The 17,989-nt window shown below is 36.6% G+C and overlaps 1 protein-coding gene across 3 annotated transcripts in view; it reads left to right on the top strand.

Moving 5' to 3' along the window:
• Nucleotides 1-17,260, top strand: part of HNMT (histamine N-methyltransferase) — a 46,088-nt gene extending 28,828 nt beyond the window's left edge. For all 3 annotated transcript variants that reach the window (XM_032356245.1, XM_032356244.1, XM_032356246.1), the window contains 4 exons: nt 5,165-5,272; nt 6,311-6,441; nt 10,278-10,371; nt 16,807-17,260. In XM_032356245.1, coding sequence (XP_032212136.1) covers nt 5,165-5,272; nt 6,311-6,441; nt 10,278-10,371; nt 16,807-17,162 — 689 coding nt within the window. In that variant the 3' untranslated portion in view covers nt 17,163-17,260. The remainder of the gene's footprint in view (nt 1-5,164; nt 5,273-6,310; nt 6,442-10,277; nt 10,372-16,806) is intronic.
• Nucleotides 17,261-17,989: the final 729 nt, after the last annotated feature.

Raw genomic sequence — 17,989 nt, 5'->3', positions numbered from 1 at the left:
AGTTTGGCTTATGTGCTCTCTGAAAAGCATTTCTAGTATGCTTAATGTCTGATAGTGGAACACATTCATAATGTTAGGGCTCCTACTCAGGAAAATTCAGTTGAGAAAGAAAAAATGATCCCCTTCCTTTTTTTTTTCTCTTTTTTCCCCTTTTATTTGTTTTTGTTTGTTTGAATCTCTTATTGCTGACTCATGGTACTACAGTTCAAATAACCCCTCAAAATGCTTTACAGTGATTGATGATCAAACCTGCTCAGTCATTCAATCTAGCATTTTAGAGTCCTTGATACTTTCTAACAAACTTGTTGAAATCAAGTCTTTTCTAGTGAATAAAGTAAGTGAAGTAAATCAATAATTTATATCAGAGAACACAAGGTTTTGTCTGTGTTGCAAACTCCAGTCAATTGATGGGTCATTTCTGTCTGAAGGATTTTGATGCTATTTCCAGGCTCTGTGGGAAAGTTTTCCAAGGTAATTAGTCATGTGTAGAAGAGTTCAAGATGTGTTGGAGTTAGATGATGTAAAGAAATGAGGGGAAGGATTCCTGGCAGAAGACAAAAAGCACAGAAGAGCATGGTGTATGTGGAGGGCAGCGGGGGAGAAAGAAGGGTAAAAATGCAAGAAATTCAAGGTTCCGGGAGCCAAAAGTTTCAAAACATGAAGCTGTGAGAGATGAGATTAGGAAGCAGGCAGGGTGGTCTATGCTCAGTTTAAGAGCTTGGACTTCATCTAGTTGATTAGTCCGAAGGTTTTAAGCAGGGAAGTGACGGGCTTGCTTAGCTTAGAGTTTCGGATGATTGTTGTAGTGATGGCTTTGGGGGACAGAAAGTTCAGCAGAGAGAGGGTGAAATTTTAGGATATTTTTGCAGAATTCGAAGATAATTGGGACTGAACAAGGATTGCTAATAGGAATGGGAAAAAATAAAGAAACATTTAGCAGGAAATTTACACACAGCTGAGAAGGAGAAAGAAGGAAGGAGCACATCTGGGAGACGGAATGGATAGTGAACAACATAGGTAATGTATTAAAAATATATTTATAACTAAATGCTAAGACATATATTTATAACTAAATGCTAAGACATTTATAACTAAATGTTAAGACAGACTATAGGACATAATACTATAGAACATCTGAACTACCTCTTTATTATTCTCTTTTTGTTGAGGAAGATGTTCACATTAGTCATTTTTTTAAACACAGGTCTCCTATTTCTGAGAGATACTAGGAAGCCAACTGTGTAGGGTATGAGAACAAGGAATGTATTATATTTTGGGTGATCTCTACAACTATCTGTCTGTCTGTCTATCTATCATCTATCTATATAATCTATTATAATAAGAAATAATGAAGTCTATTATAAATAATAGACATAGCCCAGAGAATAAGTGTCTCATCAGCATGGTGGAATTATTTATTGTCAAATCCAGAATACTTTTTTTTTTTTTTAAGATTTTCTTTATTTATTTGACAGACAGAGGTCACAAGTAGGCAGAGAGGCAGGCAGAGAGAGAGGAAGGGAAGCAGACTCCCTGCTGATCAGAGAGCCAGATGTGGGGCTCAATCCCAGGACCCTGGGATTATGACCTGGGCCAAAGGCAGAGGCTTTAACCCACTGAGCCACCCAGGTGCCCCCAAATCCAGAATACTTTTAAGAATGAGAGCTGTGGGGGCACCTGGATGGATAAGGAGTTGAACATCAGACTCTCTTTGGCTCAGGTCATGATCTCAGGGTCCTAGGATCAAGCCCCGCATCAGGCTCTACACTTAGTGGGGAGTCTGCTTGAGAATTCTCTCTTTCCCTTTCCCTCTGTGCCCCCTTCCCTAAAATAATTTTTTTTTTAAAGCATGGGAGTTGTAGGGAGTGGGTAAAGAATTAAAATTATTATAATTTTAAAAAATATTTATCAAAAGTTTTTTATTATGTTGGTCAATTTATAAAATAAATTTATTCTGCAAATAAATTTTACAAATAATAAAAACTATTTGTAAAAATAAAATAATAATAATAATGATATTTGGTCAAAAATTTAAAAACAACAACAACAACAACAACAACAACTTAGGACAAGAATACAACCAGATGGGAAACCAGCATAACAAATGAAAAGTAGAACTGCCCCTGGCAAAGAGGAAATGTGATTACTCAACTCATGAAGACAGAAACGGATTCTATGTGCTAATTCCTGATGAAAGAGTTTCATTATCTCCTTTTTTTGCTTATTCATTTCTGCTAGGGGTCCAGCAGAAAATTCACAGACACTTTGTGGCCACACATAGACTCACAGTCCAGATGTTGTTAGGTAAACCCATGGTTTTTTTGTCTTAGGTGCTATTCTAATATTGTGCCCCCCATTATTACCCTAAAAAGAGGGACTGTCTGGCTCTGACTGTGGTAGAACATTCTGCTGATTGGGAAAATAACAATATAAGAATATACCCTGGGGATGTTCTAGATACATCCTGCCATTTAGGTAGACCACAAATGTTGGGGTCCATCTTAGGAGAAGAGCTAATAAAGCCCTAAGAGGAAAATTAATACAATCTCCTGAGTTCTAAAATGTTAGATTTGGGATCCTCAGAAATGATTACTTTTTTTTTTTGTTTAAAATATATGACTAGGTTGGGAATGCCCGGGTGGCTCAGTTGGTTAAGTGTCTGACTCTTGGTCATGGTTCCAAGATCGCAAATTCAAGTGCAGATCAGGCTGTCAACTGGGTATGGAGCCTACTTAACATTTTCTGTTTCCCTCTCTTCTTGTCCCTCCCCTCCCTGCTCATGTGCTCTTTGTCTTAAAATGTATGTATCTAGGTTGATAGAAGAAAAAATCGAATTTTTGGCCTCTGGTCCTTTGGGACAAGCTGTAATCTATTTCTCATTAGTCCACAACTTTTCTTCTCAGCCTTTTGCCCTAGTAATTATTATTATTATTTTGTTTATCATTCAAAAATAGTTACTGGAAAAAAGGGGAAAAAAAACCCTTCTTATGCCCTTCTAATATTTGGTATCTTCCTATTTCTTAGTATGAAGTGGTTAGAAGAACAACCACTTTAGAGTCAGAAAAATGTGCCTTAAACTTCAGGCATATTAGTAGTGTTAAGTTACTTGAATCACCTTATCTGAATGGGAATAGTACTGTGAGAATTTGTGATAACTCTGTGGTCAGGATTAAGTGAGTTGATCCAAGTAAAGTGCCAAGCACAGTGTTTGACAAATAGTAGGTGGCCAATAAGTGGCAGCTAGAGTTACTACAGAAAGTATAAAAGGTGTCATGTTGGTGAGGCCATAAAATTGTCACATAGGCTCCTTTATCCTCCATTTCAGCTTTCTTACCACTCCTTCCCCTCCCCATCCCCACCAACTCCTACTGCCAGTACTTGGGGCTGTCATGGTGCTGTGTGACTGCCCTTTTTCCTAGTTTAGCATCTTTTGTTCCTGATTTATCTTCCTCATTTCCTTTCTTCCAGACCTCCTAGTCTTATAACTTAAGCTTTTGTTGCCTACTATATCTATCCTTGTAGAGGTTCTGTTAATGTCATATATACCAAAATGTTAAAAACTAATATCATTTTCATAGGCTAGTCTTACCAGCACATAGGTCTATTTTAGTGAAGGTCAGCATCATAACCTTAAAGAATGAAAGTGCAGAACTTAAGTTGGAGGCATCAGCAATAGGGACAGAGGAGATATTTTCAAAGAGAGGCACTCAATGATAACAATAAAACTAATGAACAGCTTCTGTTTTTTGGGTGTCTATTTTACACTGAGTTTTATATGCATTGCCTCACTGAACCTTCACAATGAATAAATTATGTACTATCATTATTGCTATTTTTCTGATGAGGAAAGTACAGCTTGGAGAGGTAAAAAAAAATTCCTGAAAGTTATATACAACTAGTAAGTGGAGAAGACAGGTTTAAAACTCAGATCCATCAAACATCACCATCTCTCTCACTCACTCATTTACAGGCTGAATTTTCAACAGGACAGGCATCTCTGTGTTCTTCCTATCATTATTTGCTAGAACCTAGTACAGTGCAGGACACACAGTATGCAATTAATTGTTTGTGCATGCATTAATGAATATATATCTATTTTGCCATAACCTCCTTTCCATTTTACCTACCGGACTCAAGTTTTCCTAGGAGGTCCTGACTTACTGAATATTCCAAAATTCTGAGTGCCAGTAGTCCATATATACCATTCTGTTCCCTGACTTCATGTCTCTATCTTGCTGTCCTGTCTACCTGCAATTCCTCATTCTCCCAGAAGTCTCTGAGCTAACTTCCCTTTACCTAGTAACACAGAGCTCAAGAATGGTCTCCCTCCATAAGGCTTTCCACTTCTCTCACCTCTCCTCCTATCCTTTTCCTCACCATCTCCTTTCCTTTTCCCACCATGGCTCAACCCAACAGGGTTCTTTCATGCCTGTGTCTTCCACTAGACCATGGTGTATTTGAAAGTGGATGTCCGACCTCTTTTTTGTATCTTTTTTTTATGCCTAACACATTTTTCTTCTAACATATTTTTATATGGTTCTGGTGTGGCCTAGTTTATCAATTCTCAGGTACATTTAAAAAAATATATTTTAACAGCTCTGAATTTGGGATACATCTTTCAGTGTTTTTCTAATTTAGTGACACAAAAAGAAGAGTTGACTGAGTCCTATAATCAATGGCATCTTAGATTTAACATAATATGGTAATAGGGCACCTGGGTGGCTCGGGGGGTAAGCTTCTACTTTTGGCTCAGGTCATGATCTCAGGGTCCTGGGATCGAGTCCCACATCGGGCTCTCTGCTCAGCAGGGAGCCTGCTTCCTCCTCTCTCTCTCTCTGCCTGCCTCTCTGCCTACTTGTGATCCCTCTCTGTCAAATAAATAAATAAAATCTTTAGTAAAAAAAATGTGGTAATAGATGATAAATAAAAGTTATATGTATGAAAGAAGGAATAACAATCATAGCCCTCCTTAAGTCGTATTATCATTCCTACTTATAACCTAGCTGTCTGCATCAGACAATGTGGCAGGGCCGCAGTTGAACATTATTCTTTATTTATGTTGGGTTTTCCTAGTACAAGTAAGACAGATAATACGCTACGTCAGATTTATCTTCATCATTTCTTACTGGACTTATATTATAGGTTCCATATGCTTGTCTTCTAGGTGAAATTGATCTTCAGATTCTTTCCAAAGTGCAGATTCAACATCCAGGAATTCATATCAACAATGAAGTTGTTGAGCCAAGTGCTGAGCAAATTGCCAAGTACAAAGGTATCTGTATGCTATGGTACTCTATGTAAAATCCTATCCTGAAAGGCTTATCATCCCAAATTTGTCCCCTCACTCATTAACAACATAGTTACTGTGGTATGTTCTTTGTAAGCTTATTGGGAAAAGAACATATTTAATTTGTTTTCTTGGAAGACATGACTAACACCTCAGAAATATGAACAATGAATAATTAGATTTCTTTTTGTACTGATTCTTCTATTCCCTGGTGATCAACTACTATTTTTGATGTTTATTCTTAGAGACAGAGTCATTAATTCATTCAAAAATATTTAAACAGAACCCTTGCTCCTAAACGGTTTGTGTTTAATGGATTATATATAGCAGGAGTCAACAAACCTCTCTGAAAAAATACACAAATACACACTCTAAATATTTTTAGGCCACATGATCTCTCTCACATTAGTCAACTCTCCTACTGTAGCACCACGGCAGTCACAGATGATGCTGACAAACTGAGTGTTCATATGTTCCAATAAAACTTTATTTATAAATACTAAAGTTTGATTTTTATATCATTTTCACATTTCATGAAATATTATTCTTTTGATTTTTCCTTCAACCGTTTAAAAATCCAACAGCATGAGATATGCAAAACAGGCATAAAGTCAGAAAGTGCAATAGTATATGTTTTTAGTTTGCAGTCTAGAAATAGGTAGTGAGCCAGATATGGTCCATCGGCCATGGTCTGCTGACTCCTGGGTTACAGAAACATATCATTTGTTTTCCACTGATAAAATTCACCAGTTGATTTCCCATTAATACTGATAAAATGCAACCAATATCTGATCAGCGTTCTTATAATTATTTCTTATTGACTCTTTCTTTCTTCCCTAATTTCATTTAATACTAGAAAAAAATCAGGATGAACTCTCTGGTCTTCCAGAGCTACATAAAAAAGAAAAATGTGCTTTATATCTGTTATGTATATAACATTGATTGCATTAAAATTCGAAATGGAAATGGATTCTACATTTGCAATTAAAATTGATGGTGTGCCATCTCTTTTCTGTATTTTAGAGCTTGTAGCCAAGACATCAAACCTTGAGAACATAAAGTTTGCTTGGCATAAGGAGACATCATCTGAATATCAAAATAGAATCATGGAGAAAAAAGAATTTCAGAAGTGGGACTTTATTCATATGATTCAGGTAAGAAATATTTATTGTTATATATTCTCAGGAGACTTTTTTTTTTCAGAAATATGTGTGAAGAATACCTAATATTCTACCTTTAGGAAGAAAAATGAAAATCTGATTTCTGATTTTACAAGTGAACATTATCCATGCAAATTGAGGATAAAGATGTTGATAGGACTGAGAGATTCTCTGTAACATTAAAAAAGCCAGGTTTTTTTATACTCCATACCTTCTGTTACTGATTTTTTTTTTTCAGTGTTAGCTTAATTAATTTTTATAGGATTGGAAGTTCATAGTAGTTTTGAGGAGAGTAGAGTGTGACATATCTTAGCACAGCTCTAATGGTCTGGATGGACCGATGTCCAGAGTTTTTCTGAATCCTTTGCTTTCCCTTCTTTGATGACCTGGTTAGTGTGCATGTGACAGAAGGGGAAGGTTAGATCATTCTTAGGTTGATAAAGTTTACTTATGTCAGTCATTCAGTAGGAATATATTTCCATGATCCAACACTGATAGTATATTTCTTGGAAATATACTAAAGGGTTTCTTGGAAAGGGGGTGACCATTCATTAGATGCTATGGGGATGGATTTATGAGAATCACTGATATTTCTGGATAGCATATGGGTGTATAGACTTTGGATGTTGTCTACCATTAGAAGATGTATATTTTAGAAATACCAATATAGGGGCGCCTGGGTGGCTCAGTGGGTTAAGCCGCTGCCTTCGGCTCAGGTCATGATCTCAGGGTCCTGGGATCGAGTCCCGCATCGGGCTCTCTGCTCAGCAGGGAGCCTGCTTCCCTCTCTCTCTCTCTCTGCCTGCCTCTCTGCCTACTTGTGATCTCTGTCTGTCAAATAAACAAATAAAATCTTTAAAAAAAAAAAAAAAAAAAAAAAAGAAATACCAATATAACAGTAAGAGACATCTTTCTGTAGTCCACAAGTACAGTCATCCCAAAGGATTAAACCTTTAAGATATCAAAGGAAGAAATGACTCTAACACTGGTATATCCAAGCAATACTACACCTCTGTTCTCCTAGCTGACAAAATCATTTACCTAGAAAGGAGTACTTATATTGCCCATCAAGCCTACAGTGTTTCTCTATTAGACTTAATTTCCTCCCTCCTCATATAACTATTTCATACATCCCTCTCTCTCCTTATACTTCCTGTAACCCCTTCACCACCACTCATTCCCAGATGATGACCTCACTTCATACTGTATAGCAAAAAGAGAAATCATCCAATGGAAAGTCATCTTTCACCCTCCAAATTTATAAACACAACTGCATCTGTACCTACCATCTCTGTCTTTCATCTAATTACAAGGGCCTCCTTTTATCAAAAACCAGTACCTCCACTTGTGCTCTGGATCCAATTTTTTACCTGTTATAAAATGTTGCAGATTCAGAGATCATTCTATTTCTCTCAAAATTTCCATGCATCTTACTTCTTTCTTAGAGCAACACTACTTCCTCTGCATTAATGTTCTATTTCTCTATCTTCCTCCCTGTCTAGCTCACATTTTCCCCGTATTATGTCTTTGTCTCTTCATTGTTCCTTATAGTCTTAACACTCTCATGACATTCTTTCAGCTTAATATTCACAGTCAACTTCAGAGAATCTCAGTATCTATTAGATCAAATTTCAGAGCATCTGTTATGGACCACCTCCTCTTTTTAGCCAGGTTACATCATAGACTGTTAGCCATCTTACGGATTATGTATCTGGGTATCTATCCCTGTCGTGAACAGCATGGAATGACATGATACTAAATATGGCCCCAAAGCAGCATAGGCCATGTTCAGCTTCATTTTATTTCTTTTTTTTTAAAGATTTTATTTATTTATTTGACAGAGAGAGAGGGAGATATCACAAGTAGGCACAGAAGCAGGCAGAGTGAGAAGGGGAAGCAGGGTCCCCGCTGAGCAGAGAGCCCAATGTAGGGCTTGATTCCAGGATCCTGGGACCATGACCAGAACTGAAGGCAGAGGCTTAACCCACTGAACCACCCAGGCACCCCGTCATTTTATTTCATTCATTCATGTGAGAGGGGCAAAGTTTAAGTTGTGTTTGCTTAATGTAATAAATTATATCATAGGCATCTACATAGAAATTAAACTCTTGCCCAAGAGAGAGGGAGATGAGATATAAGAAGTATCTGTGGGGGTAGATTCCAGGGAAGCAAAGGAAGCCTTTGGGGAAAATTTTCCACTGCCAATGTATAATTCTAGGCTCTGCCTTGCTGAGTGGAAAGACCTCTCCCTGCATTTCATCAGAGAATGGTCCAGAGTTATTAAAAAAAAAGGGTGAGTTGACCCTCAGCACCCTGTGACCCAGGGATGTAATCTCATGCTTTATTCAGTCCGTTTTCCTAGAGAATCTGTCAGTATCAGAGACTGCCATATTTTCTGTGATTTATAAAAAGCATCTGTGAGCATATGGTAAAGCTAGTGTAAAGGGCTTAATTTTAAAGCAGAGTTCTATGAAATGGGGGTCTGTTTTTATGGTGCCAGCACCATCTTCTCCCAGAACTACAATTCACAAAATATAGAGCAAGCATAGAATCAATGTCCCAATGTGGAGTAGAGACAAAGTATCTCCAGCTATAAATGTCTCTGTTATTTAAACCAGAAAGAGTAAATTTAAAACTCTTTGGCTATAATTGAACAAATACCACAGTCTTGTTAATTTCGGCCATTCTAACTGGTGTAAGGTGGGAACCACTTAATATGGTTTTGATTTGAATCTCTCTGATGGCTAATGATGGTGAACATTTTTTCATGTGTCTGTTAGCCATTTGCATGGCTTCTTTAGAGAAGTGTCTGTTCATGTCTTCTGCCCATTTTTTGAAAAGATTATCTGTTTTGAGTGTGTTGAGTTTGAGGAGTTCTTTATAGGTCTTGGATATCAGCCCTTTGTATTGTCATTTGTGAATATCTTCTTCTTAAAGTGTTTTGTTGAGTAAAACTCTTATTAGCAATCAGGGAGATTAAAATCAAAACCACATTGAGATACCACCTTACACCAGTTAGAATGGCCAAAATTAACAAGACAGTAAACAACATGTGTTGGAGAGGATGTGGAGAAAGGGGACCCCTCTTACACTGCTGGTGGGAATGCAAGTTGGTTCAGCCACTTTGGAAAACAGTGTGGAGATTCCTTAAGAAATTAAAAATAGAGCTTCCCTATGATCCTGCATTTGCACTACCGGGTATTTACCCCAAAGATACTGATGTAATGAAAAGAAGGGCTGTCTGTACCCCAATGTTCATAGCAGCAATGGCCACAGTCACCAAACTGTGGAAAGAGCCAAGCTGCCCTTCAACAGATGAATGGATAAAGAAGATATGGTCCATATATACAATGGAGTATTATGCCTCCATCAGAAAGGATGAATACCCAACTTTTGTATCAACATGGATGGGGCTGGAAGAGATTATGCTGAGTGAAATAAGTCAAGCAGAGAGAGTCAGTTATCATATGGTTTCACTTACTTATGGAGCATAAGGAGGACACTGGGAGGTAAGAGAAGAGAAGTGAGTTGGGGGAAATCAGAGGACGAGACAGATCATGAGAGACAGTGGACTCTGAGAAACAAACTGAGGGTTTCGGAGGGGAGGGGGACCTGGTGGTGGGTATTATGGAGGGCACATACTGCATGGAGTACTGGGTGTGGTGCATAAACAATGAATTCTGGAACACTGAAAAGAAATAAAATAAAATGGAAAAAAAAACCCACCAACCTCTCAACTTGAAAATCAACCTTTCTAAAGAATATCTAACCCAAGTAACAAAAAAATTGACATAGAAAAGTGTCTAATTTCTCTTTTCTTTCATTTCTAGATGCTGTATTATGTAAAAGATATCCCGGCTACCCTGAAATTCTTCCACAGTCTCTTAGCTACCAATGCTAAAATGCTGATTATTCTTGTGTCAGGTAAATTATTTACATTCACCCTGAATTTTAAAATAGTAATAGTGCCTATGTGCTTGGATATATGTGTTTGAAGGCAGCTGCAATATTTTGTCTTCATTATGAAATTCTTGACTTGGCTTCTAAGCATAGTCACTTAACACAGTATTAGGAAAGTCCTTCACAACAGCTATCAATTTAGGGGGTCCAGTGGAATTAAATATCTATTTATTCCTTTCCCTTGGTAAAATTTGTCTTTATTTTCTATATATAAATTCTTTTTTATATAATGTAGAGCAAATACCACTAATACAAATTTTTTTAATGAGGCCAAAAATAGCGAATATTTCTGTTTACCTCCTTTTTGTTTCTTTTCTTTTTTTTAAAGATTTTATTTATTTGACAGAGAGAGATCACAAGTAGGCAGAGAGGCAGGCAGAGAGAGAGGGGGAAGCAGGCTCCCTGCACGGCTCGATCCCAGAACCCTGGGACCAGGACCTGAGCGGAAAGCAGAGGCTTTAACTCACCGAACCACCCAGGCGCCCCTCCTTTTTGTTTCTTGAATGTTTCTTTCCCTTCTGTGATGTTTATTAATACATGAATAAAGGTTTAAATATTTGGGATACCTTCATATTTGATTAATTTACATTTCTAGAACCTATCACTATTGTTCATGGTTGATTTTCTCAAGTAACTACCAAAAATTGTTCACTTGTTTTGTACTACTGTCTTATTTGTAAAACAGGGCATTTGATCATGTCATGTTGCTTCCAGTATATAGTAAGTACCACACAGAGAAGTAAACATGTTAATAAATGAGACACTGACATTCTTGAGTTCATTCATTAATTACTTCTTTCATTTAGTAATCTTCATGGATTGTATACACAGTGCTAGGCTGATTGATTCTAGATATACAACAATCTCTGTCTTCCTAAGTTTATACCAGACCCCATACTCAAAACCATATGTCACAAAATTCATCAGTTCTTAAATATGAGGAATGACTTTGTTGCCTGTAATTCTAGGTTTGAACTCATGTGGGAGTTTTGCAAATGAGAGTTCCTGCATACAACCTCTTCCCTAAAGAACATTTTGATATACTATTTTTATCTGTTGGTTAATTAAAAATACTCATTTATGTGGGAGAGTTCTATCTCCCCATTTAGAAGGGCTCATGTAAACTGGATGCTTCTTATTAACCTCCATCTAAATCAAGGCACTTGGGTAAAGCCATTATACTACATTTAGGAATACAAAAGAAAACTTAGTTGTGACCAATGAGGGCAGTCTATTCTTGATAATCTGTATCAATAATAAAGAAAAGTGTTACCAATAGAAATAATAATTCATCCAGATTTTAGAATGTATTTCATATAAATAGAAGATCCACTCTTATTTATATTTGGTTTATTCTTAAATATTTCAGAAGTTAAGTATTTCAGTGTCAGAAAGCAGTTTTCTATATTTCTACCAAGAGGAAAAAGCCAGCCTAAGATTTAGAAAGTGACATGAGTAGTCTATACAAACAACTGAGAACTGGCTAAGTGCCCTTACGAATACAGTATTCTGCTAGCTATCTCTTGAATTACACTAATACAACCCATAATATATTGGCATCAAGAAATGTTCAGATCAAAACAGGTGCAGTGAAATATATGATGATACATGCAACAAGAATGCTGAGGCATTTCCTAGCTGTGTGAATGTGGTCTGTGAGTCTTAGTTTATTCAAGGGCTATTTCTAGATGATCATACCTATATTATATTGCATCTATGCATATATATGTTTCATATGTACTATGTATATATCCATTCACAGGGAAAAAAATCAAAGAAATGTAATAAAGCTTCAAGTATCAGTTAGCTTTTTCTTAAAAAGTATTTTGAGTCAAAATTACTCAGTCAAGGTAGTTTGATGGTGGAAATATTTTGCTAACTTTTTCTTTATGCAGTAAAAAAAACCCTCTTCATTACTGTATTCAGCATGGGAGACAGGTATCCCAAAGAGGACAACACTACTCATAGACATTGTTCCTATACATAAGAACAGAACAAATAACAAATGTCCAATGATTAAAGGGACTCCAGTGACCCCTTGCCTTCATCACATGCACTTTTCTTAGAAGAGAGTTGTGCAGCTACAAGAAAAATATCATACGTACATTTCTTCTTAAAGAACCACTTAACAAAAGGAGAAGATAAATTTAGGCATTTTATTTTGGACTTTCCAATTCTCTCCTAAGGCTAAAAGTTACAGATTTATTGCCTCTATCAGAAGAGTTATTAAGGAAGGAAATTAATTAAATATACATAATGAAAAGTAAGCCACCTTGTTCAATATAGTTTCCTTCTCAGTAAAGGAAAAGGTAAATAAAATTGTCAATATACTGAAATTGTCATCAATTTAGTATAAAGTGAATGTCTCCAGATTCCCCAGTCTTTTTTTTTTTTTAAAGATTTTATTTATTTATTTGACAGAGAGAAATCACAAGTAGATGGAGAGGCAGGCAGAGAGAGAGAGGGAAGCAGGCTCCCTGCTGAGCAGAGAGCCCAATGCGGGACTCGATCCCAGGACCCTGAGATCATGACCTGAGCCGAAAGCAGCGGCTTAACCCACTGAGCCACCCAGGCGCCCCTCCAGATTCCCCAGTCTTAAGGGACCACTCATAATTCTTGCAAATCCAGGAAAAATGATGGGATCCCTTATCTCAAGTAACTTGGGTCATTCATCCCTTGCTCCGTGACTGTTGAGGATCCTGGGAGTCATGCTTACATGCTCCTGATGGTTACCAACCACTGTTTGCCCCAAACTTCTGCTCCCAGTTCAATTTTTGATTTCCTATCTCCATTACTTTTCCACTGCTTTGGAGCAGCTCTTATGTAGTGGAGAACTGAGGCATGTAAACACTTGGAGCAGTGTGCTAAGTTCCTTATCAGAGGCATATGGGGCATATAGCATTCTAAACTACTAGTTCTGAATGTGTCTAAAAAAAGAGAGCATATTTTGGGATGCCTGGGTGGCTCATTTGGTTGGACGACTGCCTTCGGCTCGAGTCATGATCCCGGAGACCGGGGATCGAGTCCTGCATAGGGCTCCCGGTTCCACAGGGAGTCTGCTTCTCCATCTGCCCTTCTCCTCGTTCATGCTTTCTCTCACTGTCTCTCTCTCAAATAAATAAATAAAATCTTAAAAAAAAAAAGAGAGAGAGAGCATATTTTGGCTAAAACGTACTACCTGATGGACATGGAATCAGAGAACATAGAAAGTTCTGGAGATTTGAAGAAAGGTTTAATAAACAGGAGTAAAAGACTCAATAAAGAAGATTAACATTCACAGAGACACACACACACATGCTCAAAACCCACGCTGAAATAGGTAGAGAAAAGCTATGAAGGGTGGCAAATGAAACTCATTAGGAAAAGAAAAAGAAATTGAAATCAGAATTAAATGACAGCATTTACTGTTAGAATACATGTTGCTTGAGGGAAGAGAGGCTTTTCTCTGTGTTTGTAAGTATCAGTTACAGAACTAGCCCAGCTCAGTAAATATTCATTTAATTATAACAAGCAGAAGTTCTTGATTATATAAAGAGAAAAGATTTGATTTGGGGATGAAAAGGAAGAGAAATAAGGACAAAAGAGGTGGATTTTTAAAATGAGTGTCTCACACTAATATCAGTAGTAGCGTGTCTTTCCCCAAATGTAGTAGCCAGGCATTAATTTTGAGAGTTGCTGGTTAAAATGTAACTTCTCTGGTTAAGGGGGTTTTGCCAGAAGGAGACACCACTTTTTTGTTCATCCCTCTCCTTACCTGACTAAGGAAGGAGGCAAATCATGGTGTGTTATTTTTAATACAATGAGAAAAAAAATCTGGTTTATATCATGTTGGAAACAAAAGTAACACCATATGTTGTGCCCACCGAGAGCCATTATGATAATGCATCAGTTAGAAAGTGTATAATTGCTCAGCTCAGAAATGGCACCAAGTCACACAACACTGACACCAGTAAAATTTCTGCAATCAGTGTTTGGTTTTTTGTTTTTTTTTTTGTCTCTGTCAGGTTAAAAATAAAAATAATAATGATAATAGAGCCTCTTTTCAACCACTGAAATATTTATTTTCTCATAAAGTCTTATTTGTAGGCATATTCTTATTTGGGCAGATAATCACTGTCTGTGTAATAAAAGATTTTTTAATATAGACTCATGAGCCTATTTTTTTTTTCCCATTAGACTGAGGTTTTGTTTTTTTCTGCTTCATTCCAATTTTACCCTCTAGAGCGTACCCTGTGGTTATTACTCCCTCTTCTGAAATATTAGTTAAATGTCAGTTATCTAAGCTATTTAAATTTTACCTTTTTCTCCTCGGTTAGTCCCTTTTGTTGAGTTCAATCAGGAGACTTTAGCCCAATCCGTGGATGAGGGCCAGGGTTCTTTGAACAGCCAATAATTATATGCATAATGGTATGGGTATTTATTGTTTGTGTATTATGCTGGAGAGTCAATTACTTCAATAGACCATAAAAGAGGTTTGGAAACCCAAAAACCTCAAGCCTTTGAAATCTTCACTATTAATCCTGGAATACAGGTTCTCTCTTATATTGCTTTGCCAAGTCCAACTTAATTTCCTAATACTTGAACAATGTTTGTTTACTTTGTTTGCCAATCACGGTTCTTAGTTCCTTTACTTTTTCTTACCCCAATTCTATGCTATAAATTCTGTATTTATCCCTTTTTGCAGGTGATAAAACTGAGGGGAAGCTTCATAAAGCTAGTCAGAGGAAAAGCCAGGCTTCATACTTAGGCAGTTGGCTTTAGAGGCCCTCTACTACATTGTATCAATTGATAAATATTAATTGGGTATGTGACATCCCATTATTATATGCAGGTATTAGAGGGTCCACAAATAGATGCTTATTTCTGTTGAGGTATTAGTATTAGAGATTTCCAAACAGCAAGTTTGCTTTTTCATAGTCTCAAGATTACAACCAGTGAAAATACATTATCAAACCAACTCCATATAATGTTCATTTATTTTGTGAGTACTTATTACCCATCTGCTATGTACTTAGCATTGTACAACAATTCACTTAAATTATCTCATTTAGTACTTGCAGTTGCATTTGAGGTATGTACGGTTATCCCCACTTTATGGATCAGAAAACTGAGGTTCTCAGAGACTAAAAAACAAATCTCATCTTATTCATGAAGTGTCAGAAGTACATCCCAACCTGTGTCTCTCTCCTCAGAGGCTGCATCTCTTAGCTTCTACACTGGGCCACATTATCCATTAAACACAATAGACATTGCTAAAACATCTTCTAAAGCTGGGGACAAAACTTGACACATTGATACATTTAAAACTGTTCCTCCCTCATTCTTCCCATTTCCCATAATGGCAATTCTCTCTTTTCAGGAGCTTGGGCCAGAATCATTGGGTCACTGGCTCCATTTTCACTCATACCCCAAATCCAAATTGTTGGCAAATCTCACTGTATCTATGAGCATAATATAAAAGAAATCCAACCACTTCTCATCACTTCCAAAAGCTAGCTACTCCAATTTACCATCATCTGTCACCCAGATTAATTGTCATAACCTCCTTACTGTTCTCCCTGTTTCCACCCTTATGGCCCTATAGTCTATTCTCATCTGTGTGACCAATTAACCTTATTAAAATATAAATCAGGTTAAGTCACTCTAATGTCATATTGCTCAATATAAAAGCCACATTGACTACTGAAATTGATATGTAAATGAATTGCAATGAAGTAAAACTTAAAATTCATTTCCTTGGTCATACCAGCCACAGTTCAAATGTTCCTTAGCCACAGATGGTTACTGACTACCATATCGGACAATGCAGATACAGAATATGTTCCAGAAAGTTCTTTCAGATAACACAACAGTGACTTCCCATCTCACTCCATGTGATATGGTACCCTACCCACTCCCTCCTCCACTCATCCAACTTTATCTTCTTCTACTTTCCCCTTTGCTCACTGATTTCAGATCTCACTGGTTTATGGCCAGTTCTTAACATGACAAGCATGCTCTCGCCTCAGGTCCTTTGTAGTTGCTATTTTCTCTACCTAAGGTAATCTTCCCTCTCATATCTACATGGCTTGTTCACATATCCCTGCTCAAATGTCACATTATTATCGAGAGTTTCTGTGACCACCGTATATAAACAGCAACCCATCCAACTCTTTGACCCTCCTTATTCCTTGTTCTGATTTGTTTTTCATTAGTACTTAGCACCATCTGATATGTGATTTATTTAATTGTATATTTAGCTTTCTTTCCCCCTTCTGTGTACCTCTTAAATTAAGCTACCCAAAAGCAAGAATATTTATTTATTGGCTGCTTTATTCTAAGCATGTAGTATACTTCCTGGCAGAGAAGGGAAATGAAAAGAAGAATAAGTAAAAGCATGAGCTTTGTTTTATCACACAGGAATCAGCGGCTGGAACAAGTTGTGGAAAAAGTATGGATCCCGCTTACCTCAGGATGACCTCTGTCAGTATGTCACATCATCTGACCTCACTCAGATGCTGGATAAACTGGGGATTAAGTATGAGTGTTATGACCTTCTGTCCACCATGGACATATCTGATTGTTTTATTGATGGCAATGAAAATGGAGAACTGCTTTGTGATTTTTTGACAGAAACCTGCAACTTTAATACAACAGCACCACCTGATCTCAAAGCAGAAATTATGAAAGATCTGCAAGAGTCTGAGTTCAGTGTAAAGAAGGAGGGAAAAGTTCTTTTTAATAATAGTCTGAGTTTCATAGTGGTTGAGGCATAAATATTAATCATGAAGATGTATTCAAAAAATTATATTTTGGGGGCACCTGGGTGGCTCAGTGGATTAAAGCCTCTGCCTTCGACTCAGGATCGAGCCCCACATCAGGCTCTCTGCTCAGCGGCGGGCCTGCTTCCTCCTCTCTCTCTGTCTGCTTGTGATCTCTGTCTGTCAAATAAATAAATAAAATCTTTTAAAAAAATTATATTTTGAATACTGTTGATCACTTACTTCTGTATTAAAATTATAAACACATCCCAATATAAATAGAGCATTGTCTCATATATAAAATCTAGAAAATTCCAAGACGTTCTCAGATTTCCATGCATATCATATAGGATACTGTTATTCTTATCCCATTCCTTCCCCATATCAAGAGGCCATATCAGGCTAAATACCACCTAGGCTATAAAAATGAGACAACTAAGTTTCACTAGCTTATGGACAAGAAAATCCTTTCCATTTGTTGATTGTACTGGAATTTCCTAAAATATTAATAAAATATTAATAAATAAATAAATTTATTTAATTTAAATAATATTTTAAAAAATTAAATCAAAATTAAATTTAAATTAAATAATTTATTTAATTTAAATAAAGTAAAATAAAATTTAATTTAATTTAATTAATAAATAAAATAATAAAATTCATATACTATGGATTCTTTAAATACTACAAAATTATATACGTATTGATATATATGAAAAAAGTATATGTTTATTTTTTTCCTCCTTCTGTGAATTATTTGTGAATATTCCTCTAGTAGTTTCTAACTTGTTTTTATTGATACTAAAAATAAGCACCTTAAGATATTACAAAATTATTTGTCA

Source organism: Mustela erminea, chromosome 8 (assembly GCF_009829155.1).
Source record: "Mustela erminea isolate mMusErm1 chromosome 8, mMusErm1.Pri, whole genome shotgun sequence".
NCBI classification, from domain to species: Eukaryota; Metazoa; Chordata; class Mammalia; order Carnivora; family Mustelidae; genus Mustela; species Mustela erminea.
The sequence above is the reverse complement of the archived record's forward strand: the minus strand, read 5'-3'. Positions and strand labels throughout refer to the sequence as shown.